Consider the following 25,758-nt stretch of genomic DNA (forward strand, 5'->3'; position numbering starts at 1 on the left):
GTCTTGGGGTCCCCAGGGAAGGTTTTTCAGGGGGACCAGAGTGCCCCAAAACACTCTAATTTTTTGGGTGGTGGCAGCAAGTACCAGGTCCAAGCTGGTAACTAAGCTTGGAGGTTTTCATGCTAACCCCCATATTTTGGACGCTAAGGTCCAAATCTGGGACTAAGGTTTGACAGTCCTATGAGAGGGACTGGAGACATCTCAGAGGTTTACTGATTGGTACCTGCAAGGCAAGGTTTAGACTAGCAGAGTCTTGAAGAGTTTGCTGATGAAGCAGATGGGCTGGTGTGGAAGGGAGAGGACACGTAACTCAGCAGCAGCAAAGCTCGGACTCTTGCTAAGGCAGAGTAGTAACACAGTGGCTCACAATTCTGGGTGGCCTGAACATGACACCTTAGTTTGCTTGTTAAAGGACAAAGACTTTGCTTCACTCTCAGGTAACAGGGCTAGAACAAGCTCCCGTCAGCTCTGAAAATGTAAGAATTTTGTTCTTGCTCATTTTAAAGTAACGACAAATGTTACTCCATCCACTGCCTGAAATAAAGCCCAGCACAGTCAATGGGAGTCTTTCCTAGGACTTCAGTAGCCTTTAGATCAGGCCCCTAGAGGGACCATTACCCAGACCTTAGACTAGGTAAGATTTTATAGTTTGATGATCTTTGATTCAGTTTGGTTTCCTCTCTGTACTGTAAGCCCTTTGGAATTATGGGCTGTTCCATTGGCATCTGTCCTCTCGGGCCATTCTCAGCTAAAAAAACGGTGACCTTCTGCTCCCTGGTGAGAAGCAGAGGAAGAAGGTGCCTCTCCTGGAGCCTTTGGTGGAAGGTGTACGGCAGCAGGGTGTTTGTTCCCAATAAGGCCCACCAAGGTCAGTTCCAGGGAGCGGGGGAAGGCTGGTGCCTGTCTAGCCTGTAAGCAGTTCAGGCCAGAGCGGTGCCCCGTACAGCACCGAGCGCCGTCGGCATGTCATCAGCATTCACGGTCATTAATGCTCATCCTCTCACTGATGAGCCTAGCCTCAGCCAATAATCGAGCAAGACTCAGGGGTGCAGGAATTCTGCCAGAGTCCCCCTCCCGCTCCAGGCCAGGGGCACACACGCACCCCGCCAGCTTGCAGCCCAGAAGCTGCTCGGTCTGGGCCTGAAATCCTTCCCGCTCCTTGTGGGGAGCTGCTCTGCCTCCCAGCGGCTGCCGCCTCCTCTCCCCCCTTCCCACCTTCCCTCCAGTTGCTACAACAGCTCGTCCCTGCGGGCAAGCTCAGGGCCAGGTGAGCGCTGGCAACCGAGGAACTACAACTCCCATCAGCCCCCGGGAGCCCGGAGCCGCGCTACATAGTTGCCGGAGTCCATGGAGCAGGGAGGGGGCGCGCGGAGGCTCGCCGAGGCCGCGCGGGGGGTTCTGGGAGCTGTAGTTCACCGGGGCGGAGCGGCCGTAGGGATGATCGGCAGGCGGGCGGGGGAGGAACTACAGCGGGGCGGCGGGATGGAGCCGGCTGCTGCCGGCTTGGTGGCGCCTGGGCCGGCGGGAGGCTCAGCGCGGCGATGGGTGCGGGGTCCCCCCCCGGTACCATGCGACCGGCCTTGGCCGTAGGGCTGGTCTTCAGCGGGTGCTGCAGCAACGTGGTGTTCCTGGAGCTCCTGGCCAGGTGCGTGCGGGGGGGGGGGGTCTGCTGAGCTGAGCTGCGGGAGGGGCAGGGCTCCTGGCTGGCTCGGGCTTCTGGGCTGGGCTGGGGGGGTAGCAGGGCGGCTGGGCTGGGAGTGGGGGGGGCTGGGCTAGGTTGGGCTGGGGGTGGGGGGGCAGGGTGGCTGGGCTAGGTTGGGCTGGGGGTGGGAGATGGGGGAGCATGGCTCCTAGCCTCGGGGGGTGGGACGGTGGCTGGGCTAGGTTGCGCTGGGAGGGGCGGTGGCTGGGCTAGGTTGGGCTGGGGGTGGGAGATGGGGGAGCAGGGCTCCTAGCCTGGGGGGGTGGGACGGTGGCTGGGCTAGGTTGGGGTGGGGGGGCAGGGTGGCTGGGCTAGGTTGGGGTGGGGGTGGGAGATGGGGGGCAGGGCTCCTGGGCTGGGGGGCCGGGGGTCTGGGTGTGGGCAGGACACCCAGGCTGGGCGGGTATGGCTTCGGAGCTGGCGTTACTTGGCCAGGTGTATTGTCACTGCCTGGGGGAGGGGCATTGCCCCTGGCCTGGCGGCTCCCAGCCAGGTGAGTGGTAGCATCTTTGGGGGCAGGGTCCTTGCGCTGCTCCCTAGGCTTGGGGTCATCTGTCCAAGTGAGTTGTTAGCATCCTAGGATTGCGGGGCCTGGTCTGTGCGCAGCCTGCTGGGGTGGGGAGCGCCGTGCTGGGGTCACTAGGTTAAGGTGCAGGCCGGGGGGCTCTTGTGAAGATAGGGGCAGGGGGCTAAGCACCTTTTGGTGAGTCTGCACCTTGTGCTGGTATTGCCACCTGGTGCCCTGACCAGCTGTGGGCTTCTGGCAGCCCAGAGCTTTGGCTGTGGGCTCTGATTCGCCCCTGAGCTCCTGCGGAGACAGGTAGATAGCTATCTTCCATCTTGTCAGGGAGAAAGCCTGTTTACATGTTACAACCATGTGCTTTGACCCACCTCTGATTCAGTCCATATCTCAGCATTGTGCTATCTATCCTGTGTATGGGGCCATTGAGTAGAGGCATTTCTGGGGTTGTTCCTTGGGAATTTGTTCTTAGCCCAATGTCATTCAGTATTTTAATCCCTTATCTGGTAGATCTAATGCTGAGTTCAGGGGGGCTGCCCTGTATCCCAGAATCCACCCTAATGTGGAGCTAGATGGCTACCTAGTGCCTTAGTCTCGTAACTGGGCCCTCTAAACAACCAAACTTGGAGCCCATTTCTGGCCATGGTGCAATTTAAGAGGGCGCATCACATGCTGGGGCCTATGTTCTCCCTGGGATGCAGGCCTTCGTTAAAGAGAAGGGGGCTGTAGTCTGTGGCAGTGCACTAGAAGTGGTGGGGCATAAGATTTTAATAGAAGCAGCGACTTAAAATGTGGTGGGGTGTCTGTTTTCTTTTCCCATCACTGCTGAATTATGACTCATATGCAGATGCAAATAGTTTTCTAAATAATAGGAAGAGGAGATCCTGGGCATACATGGGATGGGGATGGAGAAGATCCTGGCCATACATGGGATGAGGATAGAGACATTTGTGTAATGGGATATGAGGGCTCTCCCTTGAGTTAGAAGAAAGGGGAGAGCGTATGGTGGGTACCAGAGCTTGGTCTGCAAATGGGAGCATTATAGTATGATGGCAATATACAGAGAGACTGTTACTTGTGAAAGCAGCAGAGAGTCCTGTGGCACCTTATAGGCTAACAGACGTACTGGAGCATGAGCTTTCGTGGGTATTGCATCCAACGAAGTGGGTATTCACCCACGAAAGCTAATGCTCCAATACATCTGTTAGTCTATAAGGTGCCACAGGATTCTTTGCTGCTTTTACAGATCCAGACTAACACAGCCACCTCTCTGATACTTGTTACTTGTGAGTGAAGGAAAATCCTCTGATATCAGAGAGGGGGGAGCCCCTGTGCTGTAGGTTTGTGACATGACTCCCATATTATGGATGAGAAAAGTGAGGCTCAAGGACGTTAATAACCTGTCTCTTTTCCTCCCTCTGTGCGGATCTGCGGAGGATATGAGTTGTTACAGTCCTTAGCTCCGGAGACTAAGCTGTTTAGCTCTAGTTGTAGCAGTCAATGCTTTTAGCTTTGAAGGTTCCCAGTTCAGTCCCCAGTGCTTCAGCCCAGCAGGCAGCCGTAGCACTAACCACCTGCTGAAGCCAGTGGCAGTTGTGAGTGTTTTGAACGTCAGAAAAATCATGCCAGGCATGTGACTTGCCCAAGGCCACCAGTGCGTCCATGTCAAGAGTCAGATTATCCTGGTTTACAGCCTGGTACACTGCAGCATGGCCAACCTTGGGTTTTCAAAAACCAAACCATCAAAGTCGTGGTTGACTTAACCGCTTGATTTTTTTTTCAGAAATATTACTTTTTGTTTTTATTTGCCTTCTCATTTTTGAGCCTTTAGGGTGCACTTGAGTCATGTTTTCAAGTTTTTCTCTGGGTTTTTTGGGGGGGAGATGGGGTTTCAAATGAAAGCAGAGATTTTAATATATTCACCTGACTTGAGGAGTTCAGGCACTAAAAACATCACATGACTCATGATCAATTATGAGAACTGGCAACACTGCAATGCCTCCTATGCAAGTCACGGCCCCTTTCTGTGGCTCGGTTTCCCCCTCAATAACATGCCAGTGTTTACCGACATAATCTATATTTAATGTCCCTGCAGTGTTTGAAAACGCGAAGCGCTGTATAGTATTATTGGCATATGGCAATGTTTTATTAAGCTAGAGTTGAGGCTGAGCTCAGATGTTCTTATTTTAAAAGGATGGAAAAATCTCAGAATGGTTTTTTGATAACCACAAAATCCTAGCAGTGGAAAGCCAGAAAATTTCATAGTCAACGCTGCAATCAAAAGAAAGCCAAACGAAGTGTGGCAATGCACGGTTTGGGCACCAAAAGAACTTGGCAATGCCTTGAGAAAAAACACTCTCTGAGACGAACTTATCTATCCATAACAAAGTCAGCTACTCACTGAGCAAGCGGAAGAATATTTTATTTCCAGTTGTACAGTGGTTAAACCAGGGCTGCACTTCTTAGCAGCCTTGAACAGTCCACGAAAAGACACATTTTACCAGTTCCTGATTAGCCAGCAGCATACTGGGGGAAATAATTTCTCCACCCCCTCAAGCATCCATGTGCCCCCAGTGAGAGCACAGACCTATTAGTGTGCAGTATTGTAGTTGTGTCAGTTCCAAGAAAGACAAGGTGGGTGAGGTAATATCTTTTATTGGGCCAACTGCTGTTGGTGAGAGACACACACTTTCGAGCTATACAGACCTAACAGATTAGTTTTCAAGCCTTCTAGCCCCTGGTCAAGCAATTAAGGCCCCTAAGTCAATGAGGTTCTATATAGAGGCATGAGTCACGTAGATCTGGTTGCAGGATCAGAGCCCAAGATGATAACCTAAAAAGAAGAGAGGTGTCTGGCAGCAAAGCATCACGCCTGGTATCAGAAAGAGATCTATATGAATCCAGTTAGCAAACCAGAGTTGTGAGTTCCATGTTTTGAAACTTCACCTGAGAACACTGCAGGTAAATCATCCTCACTAAATGTAAGATGCTGACATGCAACAGACTTCTTTAAAGGTGACCGGAAAAAAGGACTTTTCCCTTTCTAGACAGGGCACATGCTTTTCCCCTTTGATGTATGAACGAGGCCTGACAGGTGATGGACTCTGTATACACACACGTACATAATGTGTGAGAGAGCAAGCGAGCGACACTGTAGCCAGTCCCTTCATGACGGCAGAGAGAAATCCTTTGGAACAGTCACTTGGATGAGATGAACTGAACGAGCAAGTCCATTACGCCAGGACTCACAAACTGTGGTCCACTTTCTAATGGTCTGCTGAGGGCTGGCTGGTCACATGGTTTTGGCTATTCTAGTTGTTTCCAGCGGCAAAATTGCATCGAGAGATTCCTGCTACCCCTTCCAGATGGCTGCTGTGGTTCCTGGACACTAACAGTTATGTGATTTGGAATGGGCAGAGGAGTCTAAAAAGCTCTTCTCTTTAATGAGTTCTAGCCCAGTGGTTCTCAACCAGGGGTATGCAGAGGTCTTCCAGAGGGTACATCAACTCGTCTAGATATTTGCCTAGTTTTACAACAGGTTATGTAAAAATCACTAGTGAAAGCAGGACAGACTAAAATTTCAGACAATTACTTGTTTATAATGCTCTATTTGCAATACACTGAAATGTAAGTACAATATTTGTATTCCAGTTGATCTGTTTTTAAAATGATACGGTAAAAATGAGAAAGTAAGCAGTTTTTCAGTAGCAGTGTGCTGTGACACTTCTGTATTTTTATGCCTGATTTTGTAAGTAGTTTTCAAGTGATGTGAAACTACGGGGTAAGCAAGACAAATCAGACTCCTAAAAGGGGTATTGTAGACTGGAAAGGTCGAGAGCCACTGTTCCAGCCCACGCTAAGGAGGAATCCTGCATTCTGGACTTTGTACCAAACCGCCCCGAAGAGAAAATTCAATCTCCTAGAAGGTCAGAAGAGAAGTGAAACAAAGAAGGATCATGATCTTAATGCAGTAGCGAAATGAGAGACCCAGAACCACCCAGCCTTCTGGTGCCTTACAATTTGTATGTAATTTAAACTTACTGGAGGATTACTGTCCTAACGAAAGAGAATTGTCTAGTTGAGTAAAGTTAAAAAAGCTGTCAAAAATTAATTGATCTAACTAGGCTCTTAGCCAATTTCTGTAAACCTGACAAGGTGTCCGGATACTGTTGTGGGTGGGGCTGGTTAATCTGTTTTTCTTTTGTTTCTTTTGTTTCTTTTAACATTTGCAGAAAGCTTTATGTCAACACAATTTACAACCAGGCTTGTCCCTGACATCTTGCTTCACTTGTGGAGCAATGAGGCCGAGTTCCTGTGGCTCGGGAGAGCATGAAAGGGAATGGACTAGAATGACCAAATCCTAGTCTAGTCAGAATCCACTCTGGCATCCCACCAGGCTTTTAATTCCTCTTTCCTAGCCCCTCTCAAATCACCCCATGCTAGTAGTGGGACGAGAACCAACCGAAAGGCCAGATAGCGACCTGCAAATGGCCAACTGGACACATTTGCCTACCCAGTCCTGTTAATTGAGTTTGCAACTTAGACACACCTAGACAGCAAATCAGTGAAAAATGGGTCCTCTCCAGTTTGAAACACCACAGTTTTTGCTTGTCAGAGCCCATTCAGGAGTCCTTTGCACTGGTTTCTCTGTTGCATCAGAGGAGTCGGTGGTTTTCAGAGACTGTTAGAAAAGAGGAAGTGTCAACTCAATTTACATTTGTCCCCCACGGCTATAAAATAGCAACAGTGAGAGTGATGCATGCAATTTATGGGGGGCAGGGCATAGTGGGCTTATCTTGCATCTGAGCTCCCAGCCAGTCATGTACTCTAGCAAATGCTCTGTGATAGCTGCACGCGGTCCTGTCTCAGGCATCAAAGTTCCTTGGGAGAATCTCTGAATGTCGGCCCTGGCTATTCTGGTAGACACACACGCAGGGTAGATTTATGCAACTGTAGTTGGTTCACCTCAGGACACAGTCACACCCTTGTGAGGAATTGCTTGCTTCTTAGATAATTTATGGTTTCTCCATTTGCTCCCAGAGCTTTAAAATTCCAGCAAGACTTTATATGTAGTACTGGAGCACTACAGACTTCCAGATCCTGTGATGGGATGGGAACGCTGAAAGGGACAAGTAGTGGAGGAAGATCACAATGTGGTGATCCAGAATCCTGAGTTAGTGACCTCCAGGGGTAGGGATATGGTTGGGAGAAGAACCGTGCAGCAGGGGCCTGAACCTCAGGGACTGGATTCTGTGTATCACTACCAATAGTTTGTGGAAGCCCACGATTATAACATGAAAAAGTGGCTTCGTTCTAGTTGTTCCTGAATTGCCTAAATACCACTTCAAGAAACAAGGTGGGTGAGAAGTAATTGTCTCACTAATATCCTAGGACCAGCATGCTGCCCCAACACTAAATATCCCATGTGCAGCAAACACTTAATTCTGTTGTCGTGTCTGATCTCCCAAGCAAAGCAGGTTTGGGCAAGATCGTTTCTGGAATGAGAGGTCTCAAGCAAACACCTAGTTGCTGCAATAAATGCTGTTAGCAAATAACCATATGCTTACTCCTCTCGCAAGATGCTCTAAGACTCATACCAGACAACAATGAGCCTTCCACTCTTCTTTAGCATCAGGGTAACAGAGTGATATAAAATAATCCCACTCAGAAATGGATGTTCAAGACACTACAAACCCTAAAATCAAGTCCGTCTCCAGTACATCAGGAAGAACAGCAAATAAACAGTAAATGCCCCCCCCCCACATCAAGCCGTAGTGATACAAAGAAACATCACCCTATCAGACTGCCTTCACACAGTGAGAGAGACACAACATAGGCAGGCTCTGAAAGTCACACGCTGGATGTGCCAGAAGGAACAGCTCTGTTAACCATGTGACGGAGTAAAACAGAGACATTTTCCATTCCACCATCCAAACTCTGAGCTGTGGGAAAAGTGCTTCCTCAAAAGATTTCCTATTGAAATGCAAGCAAGGAAAATTGAGCCTGGCTCTGAGGAGTGAAAGAGGCGACAGCGGTAACCGTAAAATGTGGCAACCTGCTACCAAGTAGAAACAAATAAGATGGAGTGGACACCTGGTACAAAAATCCATTATTTCTGTGAAGCCCTATCCTGTGTCGGACTATACTGTATCTTGTATGCTTGCTCATCTCAGTAAGCTTTGTTTAAATGAGTGATCCAATAGTGGAGACTCTTCCCTCTAGGTCAGTACTGAGCAAATGCGCCAGCATTGTGACAGATGGACCTATACCACTGCATGTACTGACTTATGGTGTTATAGACTCATAGACTCTAGGACTGGAAGGGACCTCGAGAGGTCATCGAGTCCAGTCCCCTGCCCTCATGGCAGGACCAAATACTGTCTAGACCATCCCTAATAGACATTTATCTGACCTACTCTTAAATATCTCCAGAGATGGAGATTCCACAACTTCCCTAGGCAATCTATTCCAGTGTTTAACTACCCTGACAGTTAGGAACTTTTTCCTAATGTCCAACCTAAATCTCCCTTGCTGCAGTTTAAGCCCATTGCTTCTTGTTCTATCATTGGAGGCTAAGGTGAACAAGTTTTCTCCCTCCTCCTGATGACACCCTTTTAGATACCTGAAAACTGCTATCATGTCCCCTCTCAGTCTTCTCTTTTCCAAACTAAATAAACCCAATTCCTTCAGCCTTCCTTCATAGGTCATGTTCTCAAGACCTTTAATCATTCTTGTTGCTCTTCTCTGGACCCTCTCCAATTTCTTCACATCTTTCTTGAAATGTGGTGCCCAGAACTGGACACAATACTCCAGTTGAGGCCTAACCAGCACAGAGTAAAGCGGAAGAATGACTTCTCGTGTCTTGTTTACCACACACCTGTTAATGCATCCCAGAATCATGTTTGCTTTTTTTGCAACAGTATCACACTGTTGACTCATATTAAGCTTGTGGTCCACTATGACCCCTAGATCTCTTTCTGCCATACTCCTTCCTAGACAGTCTCTTCCCATTCTGTATGTGTGAAACTGATTGTTCCTTCCTAAGTGGAGCACTTTGAATTTATCTTTATTGAACTTCATCCTGTTTACCTCAGACCATTTCTCCAATTTGTCCAGATCATTTTGAATTTTGACCCTGTCCTCCAAAGCAGTTGCAATCCCTCCCAGTTTGGTATCGTCCGCAAACTTAATAAGCGTACTTTCTATGCCAACATCTAAATCGTTGATGAAGATATTGAACAGAACCGGTCCCAAAACAGACCCCTGCGGAACCCCACTTGTTATACCTTTCCAGCAGGATTGGGAGCCATTAACAACTACTCTCTGAGTACGGTTATCCAGCCAGTTATGCACCCACCTTATAGTAGCCCCATCTAAATTGTACTTTCCTAGTTTATCTATAAGAATATCATGCGAGACTGTATCAAATGCCTTACTAAAGTCTAGGTATATCACATCCACCGCTTCTCCCTTATCCACAAGGCTCGTTATCCTATCAAAGAACGCTATCGGATTAGTTTGACACGATTTGTTCTTTACAAATCCATGCTGGCTATTCCCTATCACCTTACCACCTTCCAAGTGTTTGCAGATGATTTCTTTGATTACCTGCTCCATTATCTTCCCTGGCACAGAAGTTAAACTAACTGGTCTGTAGTTTCCTGGGTTGTTTTTATTTCCCTTTTTATAGATGGGCACTATATTTGCCCCCTTCCAGTCTTCTGGAATCTCCCCCGTCTCCCATGATTTCCCAAAGATAATAGCTAGAGGCTCAGATACCTCTTCTATTAACTCCTTGAGTATACTAGGATGCATTTCATCAGGCCCTGGTGACTTGCAGGCATCTAACTTTTCTAAGTGATTTTTTACTTGCTCTTTCCTTATTTTCTCTTCTAAACCTACCCTCTTCCCGTAAGCATTCACTATACTAGACATTCCTTCAGACTTCTCAGTGAAGACCGAAACAAAGAAGTCATTAAGCATCTCTGCCATTTCCAAGTCTCCTGTTACTGTTTCCCCCTCCTCATTGAGCAGTGGGCCTACCCCGTCCTTAGTCTTCCTCTTGCTTCTAATGTATTGATAAAAAGTCTTCTTGTTTCCCTTTATTCCCATAGCTAGTTTGAGTTCATTTTGTGCCTTTGCTTTTCTAATCTTGCCTCTGCATTCCTGTGTTATTTGCCTATATTCGTCCTTTGTAATCTGACCTAGTTTCCATTTTTTATATGACGCCTTTTTATTTTGTAGGTCACGCAAGATCTCAAGGGTAAGCCAAGGTGGTCTTTTGCCACATTTTCTATCTTTCCTAACCATCGGAATAACTTGCTTTTGGGCCCTTAATAGCGTCCCTTTGAAAAACTGCCAACTTTCCTCAGTTGTTTTTCCCCTCAGTCTTAATTCCCATAGGACCTTGCCTATCAGCTCTCTGAGCTTACCAAAATCCGCCTTCCTGAAATCCATTGTCTCTATTCTGCTGTACTCCCTTCTACCCTTCGTTAGAATTGCAAATTCTATGATTTCATGATCACTTTCACCCAAGCTTCCTTCTACTTTCAAATTCTCAACAAGTTCCTCCCTATTTGTTAAAATCAAGTCTAGAACAGCTTCCCCCCTAGTAGCTTTTTCAACTTTCTGAAATAAAAAGTTGTCTGCAATGCAGTCCAGGAACTTATTGGATAGTCTGTGCCCCGCGGTGTTATTTTCCCAACATATATCTGGATAGTTGAAGTCCCCCATCACCACCAAATCTTGGGCTTTGGATGATTTTGTTAGTTGTTTGAAAAAAGCCTCATCCACCTCTTCCGCCTGATTAGGTGGCCTGTAGTAGACTCCCAGCACGACATCACCTGTGTTTTTTACCCCAGAGACTCTCCATCTCCTATGTCCATCTCCACCTCAGTCCAAGTGTGTACATTTTTAATATATAAGGCAACACCTCCTCCCTTTTTCCCCTGTCTATCTTTCCTGAGCAAACTATACCCATCCACACCAACATTCCAGTCATGTGTATTATCCCACCAAGTTTCAGTTATGCCAACAATGTCATAGTTGTATTTATTTATTAGCCCTTCCAGTTCTTCCTGCTTATTACCCATACTTCTTGCATTTGTATATAGGCATCTAAGATACTGGTTTGATCTTGCCTCCCAGCTTTGCCCTGACCCTCCTTCCTCTCTGCAATTATAGCCCGTGCTCCCTCCTGTTTCCAACCCATCTCCCAGGTCTTGTTCCCCACTTACCTGTGGGCTTTGCTCACCTGTCCCCGTCGAACCTAGTTTAAAGCCCTCCTTACTAGGTTAGCCAGTCTGTGCGCAAATAAGGCCTTTCCCCTCTTCGAAAGGTGAACGCCATCTGTTCCTAGCAGTCCTTCCTCAAATAGCATCCCGTGGTCGAGGAAGCCAAAGCCCTCCTGGCGACAGCATCTTCGCAGCCAGGCATTCACCTCCACGATGCATCTGTCTCTGCCCAGACCCCTACCTTCAACAGGAAGAATCGAAGAGAATACCACCTGCGCTCCAAACTCCTTAACCCGTACTCCCAGAGCCCTGTAGTCACTCTTGATCTGCTCAGTGTCACACCTCGCAGTATCATTTGTGCCCACATGGATGAGTAGCATGGGGTAGTAGTCAGAAGGCCGGATAATCCTCGACAATGCCTCTGTAACATCTCGGATACGGGCCCCTGGCAGGCAGCATACCTCCCAGGATGAACGGTCAGGGCAACAGATGGGTGTCTCCGTCCCCCTCAGCAGAGAGTCTCCCACCACCACTACCCTACGTTTCTTATCAGTGGTGGCGGCAGACCTCCCAGCCTTAGGGGTACGAGACTTCACCCCCTTAACTGTTGGGGGTGATTTCTTCTCTCCTGTATCAAGAAGAGCATAATGGTTATCTTTTACCACAGCAGGAGGGTTCGCAGCAGCGGTGGAGCACTGCCTGCTGCTAGAAGTAACCAGCTGGCTGTGTCCACCCTGAGCCTCCTCCTCCACTGGTGTGTCAGATACACCCTGAGGCATCTCCTCCTCCACTGGTGTGTCGGTAGTCCTGTCAACTGGGACAGCACCGTCAGCTGTCTCCACATGGATACTGTCCAGGAATTGCTCATGGATATGGATGTTCCTCAGCCTAGCCACCTCCTCCTGTAGCTCTCCCATCTGCTGCCTGAGAGATTCCACCAGTAGGCACCTTTCACATTGGATGCCACCCCCAGCCTGGATATCAGTAAGTGGAAATTGCAAATTACGGTCTTTGCAAACCCACACCAGAATCTGGGTAAAAGCATCCATGCTTTGGTACTCTGTCTGGCTACAGGCGCAGGTGGAGGAGACAGAAGCAGTGCTGGCACAGGTGTTGCGGGTCCTCCTCACCACTGTAAGCCTCCCTCTGTCAAACTCTCTCAAATTCCCGTCTACAGCTCCCTGTCCACTCTGCTCTGCTGTAAACAGAAAGGTTTTGGATGTGGCTCAGTTTACAGGTTCAGGGGACCAATGGGTCACAGATGAGACCGACAAGGGACCCCCCCTCCCTTCCTACTCTCCTTCCAAACTCCCTTGCAAAACTCCCTGGTCGCTTGTGCGCAGCTTTATAAAGCTCTGGCCTGAGTGAATGCCCCGCCCACTGGTTAAGGCTCAGCCAATTACCAGAGGCTTCTAGTTTTCAAACCTTCCTAGTAGCTCCACCTCCAACTGCCAGCTACAGCACATGGTCCTTCAAACAAACAAACCAAACAGCCTGACAAACACAAGCTCAGCACACAGCAAGTAACCCCCAAACACACACACAAACACAAACACTGCAGACAGTCACTTACCCCACAGATGCTGTATGTGCTCCTCCTTCACCTGGAGAACTCCCTTGCAAAACTCCCTGTTAGCAGCTCCTGTTCGCTAACAGTGTTCGTACAGTGCCTATCATAGAAGTGCTACCATAGCCCAAATCTTTCTGATGACATGTAAAACGGAAACGCTGGCCTCTTATGGTGGTTAAAGATCGAAGCCCTTCTCTTGAGAGTAAAACACGAGATAGCAGCAACTGGTGTCCTAGCTGAATTCCAAACGGCTAGTCATTCCTCTTTCCCAGTTTTCACTGCAGTTTCCAATGGATAACAATCAAAAGGTCTCGGGCCTGCTTCTCAGCCTGTTCAGTGGTCAGGGCCAAGGATATCTGAAAGCTCGCCTGACGCTGGTCATCAGCTCTGCTCCTCCGGCACAGAGAAACGTTCTCCCATGAGGGTAAAGCGCTTCAAGGGACAGAGGTTTCTGGGGGGCTGGTCTGAGTCTGGAACAAACTCCCCCAGGAATAAAGGGCCATCATAAACCTTATCTTCTTCCTCCCCAAGTGCAAGGTGCACCATTTTGACCAGCCTCTTCTAGCAAAGACAGTATTGTGTACATAAAAAATATCTTTCTCCTTATCAAACTCAAACACTGCTCTGCATGCACAGTTCTCCTCTTGGGGGAAGGATAAGAGAATGAGCCACAGGTGACAGCTAGATTAAGCAATGTGAATAACGTGACTGGAAGGTGCTCAGATATCAGGGTGAATAAAAAATCAATGATTTTTAAAAAATTGGATTTTTTTGATAAAACGCTTTTTGAGGAAAACACCTATCTAAAGATAGATACATTATAGCTCAAAGGTATCTCATAATGGAATAGGGATTATAAATTATAATTCTATTGTATGAGACAATATATTCATGTCATTTTTAAGAAAAGTTTTGTGAATAAGTTCCAGTAGTTTATGGATTAGGGACTAATCTTATGGGATTCCAGGGGCTTCTGTATAGATTATTTAGGTTAATCTTTCTGTCTACCCAATGGGACTCACCATTCAGTCTGGAAGATTCCATTAGAGATGGTTAGTTTTGCAGTTCTCAGATGGATTTGTGTCTCCGGAGCTAACATGCTTGTTAACAGCAAAAATGTTTTCAGATAAATAAATTAATATATAGAGGTGAGAAATAACAGATCTCAGCTCTGTTGTCCCTCTACAAATTTGTGCGCACAGAGTCAATCCCTTACCTCTCTCTAAAAGTGCAAAGTTTCAGAAAGTTCAATGAATAGAAGATTGTTGGGGGCAGAATAGATCTGGACAAGGAGAAGAAGTCTGGAGATAAATGTGAGAAGGGAGGGACAGGCAGTAGAAACAAAAATGAAACTGTCTGAGCAGTATATTCCAGAAGTGTTGAGGTCTTTCTGAGTGTAGCCTTCGTTGGTTTGAGATCTACCATACCATTCTCTCACTAGAAGGAAAAACCTGTAATGGCAACAGGCCATAAAAGAGACCCAGTTTGGGAATAAGAACTATTCAAGAAATATATGTTTACTGATGATGATTTAAAGAAAGTCACACCAGTGAACTGGTGGAAGTCACTTAAACACTTGGATTCAGAGACTGTTGAAGTGATAATCTCACTTTTAACAGCAGTAGCTTCTTCTGCCGATGTAGAAAGAATATTTTCTTCCTTTGAACTAATTTGTTCCAAATTGAGAAATCATTTGGACCTGAAAAAGCAGGAAAGCTTGTTTTTCTTTTCCAGATTATGAACAAACAGGAAAATGAAGGTTAGATGACTGAGTTAGCTGCAGAAGCCAATATTTTAAGTTTCTCATGTTGACCTGGCTGACACAGTCAATTTAATTTTTTTTAAATTTCATTTAACTATTTTAGTTAAAAACAATTTTAACAAAAACGAACCTGATTTTAAAAAACTTGAATGTTTAACTAAATTCAAAAATTCATATGCTTGTTTTGTTAAAATATTGTATATTTGCTGTTGAAGAGAAAAATCCATAATACATAACATCGTTGTTTTAGTTAAATAAAACCATTTAAATTTTTGTCTGGTGGTCTTCTCCTAATACAGCATGCCAAGAAAATCCTCCAAATGTTAATGATTAACCTGTTGAATTGGAGATATTTATGAAGTCATTGGGAGGTGAACTATCTGCTTCAGTTACTTTTGGTAAATGAAATAACCAAACAATCATTTTCTGATATAGGTGTAAAACTAATCTGAAAAGTTTTCAAAATAAATCACTTTAAAAATGTATAGTGTGTACCTTCTAAAAATGAAACCTACATCTATCTCTGAATTGTGAAGAATATGTATTAAGGTTATAACAACCAACAAGAATGCACTTCTGTGTAGAAATCCATGATTAAATCGAGTCTTCCTGACTAGTGATTTAAATCATGATTTAAATCAAATTCATCCTGTCAGATATACAAGGGTGATGGCCGTCAAAGAACCTATATAGAAGAAAATGATACTTTACTCCACTTCCTATCTTAAGCCTGCTGAGTGGTGTTGCTGTGCACTGTTAAACAGCTGGCAAGCTGCTCCCCAGAGGTTGCTAGATCCCAGTGATGAGTGAAGTGATCCTTGTGAGTAGTTTGTATATGAATTTACAGTGGAGGTGCCTATACTGCAGTGATGAGGGCTATATAAGAACCACGCTAGGTAAGCTTGTCTGGTGCATTAGAATGGTAAACGCTGGTAAGAGCTCTATGAATGTGTGTAAGCTACTGGTCTCCTCAATGCATTCAGTTACAATTTACTGTGTGTCATTATGTTTCTCCTTCTCTCTCTTCCCCACAAATCCAGAGAGTTTCCAGGATGCGGGAACATCGTGACCTTTGCACAGTTCTTATTTATAGCAGTGGAAGGCTTTATCTTTGAAACCAACTTTGGAAGGAAGCGGCCAGCCATCCCAATAAGGTACAATAGACTTAAATGCTTTGGCTGGGCTTGACTTGACTAGATATCAGTTATCTCTTCACGTTTAATAAAACAGCTTATCCGTTTCTCCTGTCTAACCCCCATTCCTTTTCCAGAGTTAGCAATGCTTCATTCACAACTTGTCATGCCTGGTAAAATATTAACTCATTTATCTAGGACTATTAATTGGAAACTGCTTTCAGAGTCTTCTCTCCTAAGGAACATGTTAGTAGCTGTTTAGTAAGCGAGTGTTACTTTTAGGAAACTGGATCTCTCTGGGGTTTGGTAGCGAGTGGGGCCCACTGGAAAGTGTGGTTAAACACTGGAATAAATTGTCTAGGGAGGTTGTGGAATCTCCATCTCTGGAGATATTTAAGAGTAGGTTAGATAAATGTCTATCAGGGATGGTCTAGACAGTATTTGGTCCTGCCATGAGGGCAGGGAACTGAACTCGATGACCTCTCGAGGTCCCTTCCAGTCCTAGGATCTATGAAATCTGGGGGAAAGAAGTCTTGCAACATTCTTGTTTTACCCCCACTTATTCTGTAGGGAACAGTCCTGCCTTGGCAGCAGTGTGGCCTAGAAAACCTGATGGGTTTTTCCACCTCTGATCCCTGTGACCTGATGGCCTGTGTGAAATGACCATTCGCAGTTGGTCCCATTGTTGGCAGCCTCCTTCTGGAGACTGAATTCCCCACCCACCCTGGAGCAGATGTGGGAGCACTGTTGCATGTAAGAGAGGGAGACTTGCACCGCCTGGGCTGTTCCTGCTCTGAGGATAAGCGGAGAGCTTGAGTCTCTGAGGCTGACAGATTAGTGCGCCCGAGCGTTGTGTGAGAGAACATCTAGAAGGAACTTCCCAGTCGTCAACTTGCTTTGCTGACCAGCCCCTTGTGTTTCCCTTTCAGATACTACCTGATCATGGTGGCCATGTTCTTCACAGTCAGCGTGGTGAATAACTATGCCCTGAATCTAAACATAGCCATGCCGCTGCACATGATCTTCAGATCAGTGAGTACCTCTGCCAGCCATTCTCTCAGTGTGCACAATGTCCCAGGGGAGCAGAACATGTCTGGTCAGTCTCCCTCCAGGCCCGATTGAGGAGCAGAGCTTCGCATTTGCATTATAGCTACAATATGCTGTACAAAGATAGCAGTGTTATTAATGGAGGAAGAAGGGCCTTGTGGTTAAGGCATTGAGTCAGAGCTTAATATGGGTTCAGTTCCCAGCTCTGCAATAGACACCCTTTGAGAACTTGGGCTGTTCCCTTTTTGCCTGGGCCTCAGTTTCCCCATCTGTCAAATGGGAATAATACAACCACCTCACAGGTGATGTGAGAACTAGTTAATCTTTGGGAGGCTTTTGCACATTACAGGGAGGTCAATTGTCACGCACACACCTGGCTGTCAGGACTGTGAACTTGTTTGTCTGCTCCTTAGTCCGGGGGGCAGCAAGGCCTGGAGAAGCTTCCTTCTTACAGATGGGGAAACTGAGGCATGGAGAGGTTGAATAACTCACCTAGGGTCACAGAAGGAGTTGGTGTTAAAGCCAGTATCCAGACTCTGGAGTTCCTGGCTCCCAGCCCTGCATTCAGACTGCAAAATAACGTGCTTCTGTTTCTTGTAAAACCCCTGCATTTCACTGGTAATGTGACCTATTCTTCTCCGTTTGGCACAGTATAGGATAGATTTGCAAAGACTGCCCAGTATGAATGCAGTCCGGGAGAAGGATATGTGAGTTTGCATGTGCAAACACTCAGTAGCTATTTTTTAGTTGTACTGAGCATGTTGGTAGCACGTCTGAAAAGTAAATGAAAGTTTTGCCTGCCCTTTACATCTCTAGTTCCCTAAAACTTGCGGATTCACTGATGTGTTTTTTATGGTGCTTCATAGGCACAGAGTGCTGTACAAAAGATAACTTGTGCCAAAATAAAACTACTAGCAAGGAGAGATGTATTAACGCAGGGGTGGGCAAACTATGGCCTGGGGGCCACATCCGGCCCTTCAGCTGTTTTAATCCAGCCCTTCAGCTGTTTTAATCCAGCCCTCAAGCTCCTGCCAGGGAGCAGGGACTGGGGCTTGCCCAGATTCATGCTATAGCTCTGCGTGGCTCCTGGAAGCAGCAGCACGTTCCCCCTCCAGCACCTACACGTAGGGGCAGCCAGGGAGCTCCGTACGCTGCCCCTGCCCCAAGTGCAGCCCCCACAGCTCCCATTGGCTAGGAACCGCGGCTAATGGGAGCTGTGGGGGCAGTTCCTGGGGATGAGGCAGTGTGCAGAGTCACCTGGCCACACCTCCACGTAGGAGCCGGACAGGGGACGTGCCGCTGCCTCCCGGAGCTGCTTGAGGTAAGTGCCGCTGGGAAGTTGCACCCCTGACTCTTTCCTGTGCCCCAACCCCCTGCCCTAGCCCTGATCCCCCTCCTGCCCTCTGAGCACCTTGGTCCCAGCCCAGAGCCCGCACCCCCAGCTGGAGCCCTCACCCCTCCCACACACACACACCAACCCCTTGCCTCAGTCCAGAGCCCCTTCCGACACCCTGAACTCTTAATTTCTGGCCCCACCCCAGAGCCCTCACCCCCTCCCACACCCCAACCCCCAATTTCATGAGCATTCATGGCCCGCCATACAATTTCCATACCCAGATGTGGCCCTTGGGCCAGAAAGTTTTCCCACCCCTTTATTAACCCAATGAGCCATGAAATGTATGAACAGGATCATTTGGGTAAGAAGATGTCACCTGAAAGCTGAGCCACACTTCAAGAAAACTAAACCCTTCTCATCTCCTCCCTTCTGCAGCACCCTGCCATGTTAAAGCCCACACAGCATGAATGTGCGTGCGCATGCTGCTAGTCCTTTGTGCGCCCCTAGGGGGTGCTCCTCAAACCTTAAAAAATGCTGCCCCGTCCATGTTACTTTCACGAATTTTCATGTCTGCAAACCAAGTGACAAGATGAACTTACATTAAAGCCAAAAGGAAATGTATGCTTGAATATCAGGTATCACGTACTAGGCTGTGGAGTAGCCTTCCATGAGAAGCAGTGGCTGGCCAATGGCTTGACACATCTTAAACCTACACTGTTTAAAAAAAAAAAGAGGATACAACCTAGGAATCAGTCCTGCGCTGAGCTAGATAACCTTGTAGTTCTCTCACCTGAACATCATCATTCCTGAGCCATCCCCATCCCTGCATTTATTTCACACAATGTTGATTGCAGAAACTCTTTTAACTTATTCTCTTCCTGAATTGTCCTTGTAACTGTTCAGCGTAAATACAACAAAGGGAGAACCTAAATTTCCCTGCCGCACCCAGAAATCCTGTTACTTCTCTTCTCTGGGTCTAATGAGAATCAGTCCATCTTTGATTTCAGTCTCTCTCTGTCCTTATCTTGAGGCTGTTACTCCTATTAGTGAACTGAACTGAACTGTTCAGAGCTCACAGGATTTCTTGTTGAATGTGTTTCTGTTTCTGGGAGAATGCCTGACACACTGACTTTGTTTTGCTTTTCTCTCTCCCTCCGCCCCAGGGCTCTCTGATAGCAAGCATGGTTCTAGGTATCATCATTTTGAAAAAAAGGTAAATTTTACCTACCAGTTTCATCAGAAAAATGTATGTTATTGACTCAGTCAGTGCAACAATCTGATAGTCAGCAGCATTTGGCACATGTGCAAAACTATTCATCTGCAAAGTGCGTTAGACTTGATCTGTCATCCCCCTGTGTAAATATTATCCTCCTCTCACTGATGGGGAAACTGAGGCACTGAAGGTAAGTGACTTGCCAGCGGTCAGGGCGGGAGTCAGTATCAAAGCTGGGATTGGCACTCCAGCCATACCTTTCTAAGGCAAACCGAGGCTGAATAAGAAGCATTTCAGTACTACTGCGTAGCATTTCTGTATCACCTTCTGTCTGAGAAGTACAGTGTTCTAGGGCTTAATCGATTAATGATCATAAATCACCCATTACTGATAGGTAAGTAGTAAAGGAGGGTTGGTGCCAGGTTGCTGCTCGTGGGCTGGCGTGTGACTGTAAGTGGCTGCGGAGTGATAGGGAAGAGAGTGGTTTGTCACTCAGTAGCCTCTGCAGCCATAGCCTTCCAGCTGAGGCCTGGGTAGGATTCCCTTCTGTGTGGGGTCTCGGCTTAAATATTTCTTCAAGAAACTTTTATTTTTGCCTCAATAGGAATGTGTGGGTCTTTGTCCCCCTCCCGTGGCTGGTTTATGTAAAAGCTAAGTTGACAGCTAAGCAAGCTTCAGACGCTCGTACTGTTAGCGCTGATGAGCCAGGGCTCGAGACATGCTGCTGGGCCAGGCAGGAGTGGAGTGAGGTATTGCAGTAAGAGCTCTCTTCTGCTGACTTTTCCATCTGTGTGTGGGTATCAGGGAATGAAAAGTAAATGGCTCCGGCCTAGTTCTTGGAAAGAGAGCACTTAAATCTCTGAGCATGGAAAGGGCTGGAGATGAAAGAGCTTTTCCTTAGATCGTCTGTTCAACAGTTTCCAATCAGTAGTTGCTCCAGATTCACACCAGGGTAACTGAGGAGAATCGGGCCTAATACCTCTTCAGTGCGGCACTGGGTGAAAGCTCCCAGGTTGGAAAGGGTGGACTACAATGCTGAATTCTCTCTGTTGTTCTCTTGTTGCAGATACAGTGTGTCTAAATACACATCCATAGCCCTGGTGTCTGTGGGGATCTTTATCTGCACTTTAATGTCTGCAAAACAAGTGGTAAGGAATGCTTTCCAAGTGTCTGAGTCTGTACAGCTGGGAGCCCTATTAACATAGGAGTCGCCACTGATGCCTTAATCAGGCAATTCCCATTATGTCAATGGGAAGAAAGTGCACTGCATATTTTTTGTCTATTTCCCTAGAGAGCTTCCCCCCAGTGAGACACCTGATTTTTGCTGGCCTTCCTTTTTTTTTTTTTTTTAATATAATTCAAGATGCCTTTTATGACATGCTGCTTAGTTTTTACTTTTCCTAGGGGCACACTGAATATCAAGTTACTTTCATCTGCAAAGGAAATAAAATAATTGGAGTTAGTGTATTTGATGATTAGTTGTTGCACTGCCATTGTGGTGACACTGCTTAGACTGCCAGTGTCTATCTAAAAACCTTGCCCTCAGCTTCCAGAACTGCTCACTTTTCAAACTAGAATTTTCCAGGCCTGGCCCGAAACCAAGTGTGATTTTTATTTTTGGGGTAAGTTTGAGCATAAACAGGATGGCAATTTTTTGGGAGCAAGGAGAGTGTGATTTTGGGGCAGGGAGAATATACACAAGTGTGTAACTTATTTGAGGTTTTTCCTTCTTCATTCAACAGCTTTTAAGCAGGTAAGTCCAGAAAATTGAAACTGATCCTGGAGATAGGGCTTAGAGAGATGCCCCTTCCAGGATCTTGGTGAAAACTGATTTAATTGGGCCCAGTTTTGAAGGTTTGAATAGTGTGTAAGCCCACTGCAGACTTAGTGACAATAACGTTTTATCATGGGGGAAAATATACTTAAGAACGTAGGATCAGAAAGGACCTGATGCTGTCAATCTCCTGCTGTCATAGGCAACTGTAGAGAAGAAAAACTTACAAAATTCTCATGGAACCCAGCCTGGTTGATTGCGCAATAACTACAAGCTGCTCTGTTGCTCTGACACAGAGACAACTGCTTCCAGTTAGTCTGCAGTGTAAGAGGCTGTGTTCTGTAAAATCCTTGCTTATTTAAATGCAGATTCAGGAGATTAATGCATCCACAGATGCATTAAACAGCTGTACTTAGACTAGACTAGACTAGTAGTAATAATCCAAGTTAACTTTAATAGGTCCACAGCAAATACTGTGAGTTAGGCACGTGCCACAGAGTGCAGGCTTGGGTATCAGCGTATGTGAGTCTGTATCCCATTTTCAATAGAGACACGCCTGAATACGTCTGTTTTCCACCCCGCAAAAGGTGCTGTGCACCTGCAGCTCCTGTCAGGGTTGGGCTGTGCAGCATGGTACTTTTTTATTATTATTGGTAATTGATTATTTTTTCCAAATACAACATATATCCCAAAATACCGACTTCATCATAACACACACAGTCAGTCAAGGGTTAGGATAAAGGGAGGGGAGGGGAAGCGACGTATGTCTTTGGCCAGCATCTTCCTTTGAAAGGGATGCTTTGCTGATCAGTCTTCATCTTCTGTCCAATAATTCCACTAAAGCAGTGGTGAAAGCTGTAACTGCCACATACTCTCTTTAACCAGTGAAGGGACTTACAGATGCGGAGGAAGGACACTCCAGGCTGTCTTCGATATACTGTTTGTACATAGGTTTGGAACACAATCCCTCAGCTACTGGGAACAGAGAGACAAACTTAGTCTCTTGGAAACTACCCAACTGCATCCATTATAATGATCTGACTCTCTTCTCCCCATCTCCCCTAGACTTCTAAATCCAGCTTAAGCGAAGAGGACGGACTCCACGTCTTCATGTGGTGGCTGTTAGGTCTGTAAGTGCAGTGACGCTAATTGGCTTTACAATTATGTTGGTCGAAGTTGCTCTCACCGGGCTGATCTCCAGGCCTGCAGCTGTGCTTAAACGGCACAGCAGCAGAGAGCGATGGGACACCCAGCTCCAGGGATCAGTTGTGTTTCTGCTGTCGATTTAAGCAGAATCCCATTGCCCTCTCTCACCCTGTTGATACAAGCCTATCACGTTGCAAAAAGTCTTTTGCAACCAGCTGGTCAAAGATAGCATCTGAAGTGTTTGTCTGAGGGGTGAGTTAGTGATGGAGCTGGGTTGCTCCTTTATCAGGTCCGTTCCCAGGTTACTTTTCCGCAGTGAATTTGAGAGATTCATATTAAGTCAAAAAGGGCAGAGCCTGATCTCCATTGGACGGGTGCCACTGATGTAACCAAGATTAGAATCTGGGCCTAGCTTTGTAAAGCAGACTCCCCATAGGAAACAGACATGGGAGAATAACCTGAGAAATGATGGGTTCTGAAAATATTGCAGCATCTCGTCGTCAGCTGAAGCTGGGGAGGGGGAGTGAAAAATTATTTAGAGATCAAAGGGCAGTCTCAGTCCTGGGTGTCATTCCATTGCCTACAGCAGGATTAGACCAGGGATGTATTTGGCCCCATGTGTATGCCAACAATATGGCCCAATTCCTCCCTACGGTAGAGAGGCCTTCTTGTTCACCCAGGTGCTGCAGACTACACCATGAGGGAGCAGTTACCTGCAAGCTTGGTTGTATTTTATGGGTCTGATGTACCACAGGGGAACCTTTTAAAAAACTAGCACTGAAGAGTTTAATATGGCCAGTCTTCACTTTCTGGCTGCTTTCAGGGGCTGGGGTTGATATCTCGAGGAACCCAATATCGTCACTAGTTTCTTTGCATACAGGGCAGTAATTCCATCTGTGTTCTGCAGGGGCTGGCTTCCGATTTTCAGTATCAGTCAAGGGGGTAACAACATCTAAAGCAGCTAAATCACTTTTGAAAATGGGCCTTAGGTGCTTAAATCCTATTGGCTTTCCATGAAACTTAACGTCTAGGTCACATGAGTAAAATATTCAAAGACCTCTAACATCTTTCAGCTGTGGCACCAGTCTCTTGTGGGCTTTCCCATTCTCTTCTGTTTCAAGTCGCGCCCTGGTGATCTGCCTACGCTGATTAATTTGAGGTTTATTAAGCTTTGAGGCAGGGATAGTGAGGCTGCTTTTGTGTTACAGGTATCGCAGCACTGACCTTCGCCCTCCTTATGTCAGCCAGAATGGGGATCTTTCAAGAGACCATCTACAAACAATTTGGAAAGCATTCCAAGGAGGCACTGTTTTACAATGTAAGCAACTGCTGGGTTTATCTCTAACCAAACCATTTAAAATATAAATTTCCTGCAGTTTTCCAGTCTGTTCTGTGCTGTAGAACCATTGACCCAACTGGAACCTTTTTTTTTTAGAAGGAATCCAGACATGAAGGCCCTGATCCTATGGTCAGAGTCATGCGGGTAATCCCTGGAATTGCTCGGCACAAGGAAATGTTTTGCAGGAAATAATCCTGCATGATGATTTTATAATAAGTCTCTTCCCATCTCTACGTCCTATGATGCCAGGTTACTATACTGTAGAGGGGATCGGGGAAATGAGCCCTAATCAAAAACTGTCCCCAGGCCTCTCGCTCAGGTGTTTGGCCCTTCAGAACATGAGGACTGGGTCAATGAATGCATTTCATCCCTGTTGTAATCCCAAGCTGCTCTGCCAAGAGTGACTGATCATTTTGACTTGGGATGGATAAGCTGTACGTGAGCTCAGCTTATAACCAGGCAGCCTCGTAGAGGCAATTAGTACGTTAAAAAAGCATTTGTCGTTTAACATTAGTTGAAATGCACATACACTGGCTGCCTGAACTGATGTGGATTCTCTGCATGGTGTCAGTTTAAAGCTCTGCATTGGATTTCTGTCTCTTGCCATAGCATGCCCTGCCCCTCCCTGGCTTCTTCCTCCTCGCTCCGAACATCTACGCCCATGCTGTTCTCTTCAGCCAGTCTGGTGAGTTTTCTTTGTGCAAGTTGATGCTCTTGTTGATTCCCTGCAGTGCAGGAATCTCTGGGTGAGACACGGCTGGTGGTTATGTAGGTCAGCTTAAGTAATTAAAATGTTCCCTTCTGAACTGAAGTCTGTGAATTGCTGTGGAGAATGCTTTAACCCAACAGAGGGATTAGAAACTCATCAAGTTCTCAACCCCGCTAATACACCTGTGCTTAACTTTGTGTGTCCTCAGGAGTCCGTCAAAATCAGTGGACCTGTTTTGTGTGCATAATATTACTCACACGCAGAAGTGAAAACCTGAACACTGGCAAATGTTGTTGTTAAATAAGCCCCACCTCGCATACACAGATCCCCAATTTTATCTGACAGCCAAAAACTTTTCTACATGATGTTTCGTAAACAGGTCCCCCTGTAATGCACAGCTCATCTTCCGTCACAGCCATTTCAAAATGAAAATCCTTCTATCCAGCGGAAAAGAAGGGCTGTTCTTCCTCCCCATTCAGAAAATCAAGTGATAACAGATTTCATTAAAGCATTCACATAAGTGATGCCGATGAACACAATAATGGGAATGAACAGGTCAGATTCTTTGATTGAAATCGGTGTAGCTCTGAAATTGGAATCAATGAAGCTGCAGAGGCTTTCAGCTGCGGAGGATCTAGCCCATTATGCATGAAGTGTGTGAAAATGACAAATGTTTTCATACTGCTTTTTCACACAAACTTCTCCTGGCGGGTATTGCCAGCACAGTTGCCTTTGTGAGATTTTCTTTCCTCCTCAAAACGCTTGCAGAAGCATGTGCAAAGTGGAATTTATGTTCTCATTGCCAACAGCTGCTTGATAATGGACCCATCTTCAGCTGTAAAATCAGAAATCCATAGCTCTTGTGGTGCTTATCATGGCAAAAGCTGAGACCATCAAGAAGGGGGCTCGTTGCCAATGTGTGTGGTTTTTGTGCTTTTAAAAGTTGGGCCGAGATCAGGCATGGACCTCTCTTCTTTCCTCTCTCCTCGCAGAGCCATTCCAAGTTCCGGGGATCGGGCTGACATTGCCCATCATGTGGTTCTACCTCGTCATGAACGTCATCACTCAGTATCCTTCAAACGCACGGGTGGTAGAACCAGGGCAGGCAGCAGGGATGCTAGTGCGTTGAGAAAACTTGGCCGAAAGATCAGTTGTGTAAATCCTGCCGTGTGCTCTTAGACCTCCCCGAATTCAGAGCTGATGCACAAGAGGTGCTGTCAGCTGCTGAAGCAGCGTGCATGTTGTTTCCAAGAGACCAGAGGCGTTGACAGGTG

General features: G+C 46.5%; 1 protein-coding gene across 2 annotated transcripts in view; it reads left to right on the top strand.

Moving 5' to 3' along the window:
* Window positions 1-1,501: 1,501 nt before the first annotated feature.
* Window positions 1,502-25,758, top strand: part of SLC35B4 (solute carrier family 35 member B4) — a 29,612-nt gene continuing 5,355 nt past the window's right edge. The window contains exons 1-9 of one of the 2 annotated variants that reach the window (XM_050936976.1): window positions 1,502-1,645; window positions 15,828-15,941; window positions 16,850-16,952; window positions 19,467-19,516; window positions 20,583-20,664; window positions 22,356-22,416; window positions 23,645-23,754; window positions 24,385-24,460; window positions 25,477-25,552. In XM_050936976.1, coding sequence (XP_050792933.1) covers window positions 1,542-1,645; window positions 15,828-15,941; window positions 16,850-16,952; window positions 19,467-19,516; window positions 20,583-20,664; window positions 22,356-22,416; window positions 23,645-23,754; window positions 24,385-24,460; window positions 25,477-25,552 — 776 coding nt within the window. In that variant the 5' untranslated portion in view covers window positions 1,502-1,541. Of the gene's footprint in view, window positions 1,646-15,827; window positions 15,942-16,490; window positions 16,674-16,849; window positions 16,953-19,466; window positions 19,517-20,582; window positions 20,665-22,355; window positions 22,417-23,644; window positions 23,755-24,384; window positions 24,461-25,476; window positions 25,553-25,758 lie in introns of those variants that run through there. The other variant, XM_050936977.1, reaches the window with a different exon arrangement.

This window comes from Gopherus flavomarginatus, chromosome 1, assembly GCF_025201925.1.
Source record: "Gopherus flavomarginatus isolate rGopFla2 chromosome 1, rGopFla2.mat.asm, whole genome shotgun sequence".
Classification (NCBI taxonomy): Eukaryota; Metazoa; Chordata; order Testudines; family Testudinidae; genus Gopherus; species Gopherus flavomarginatus.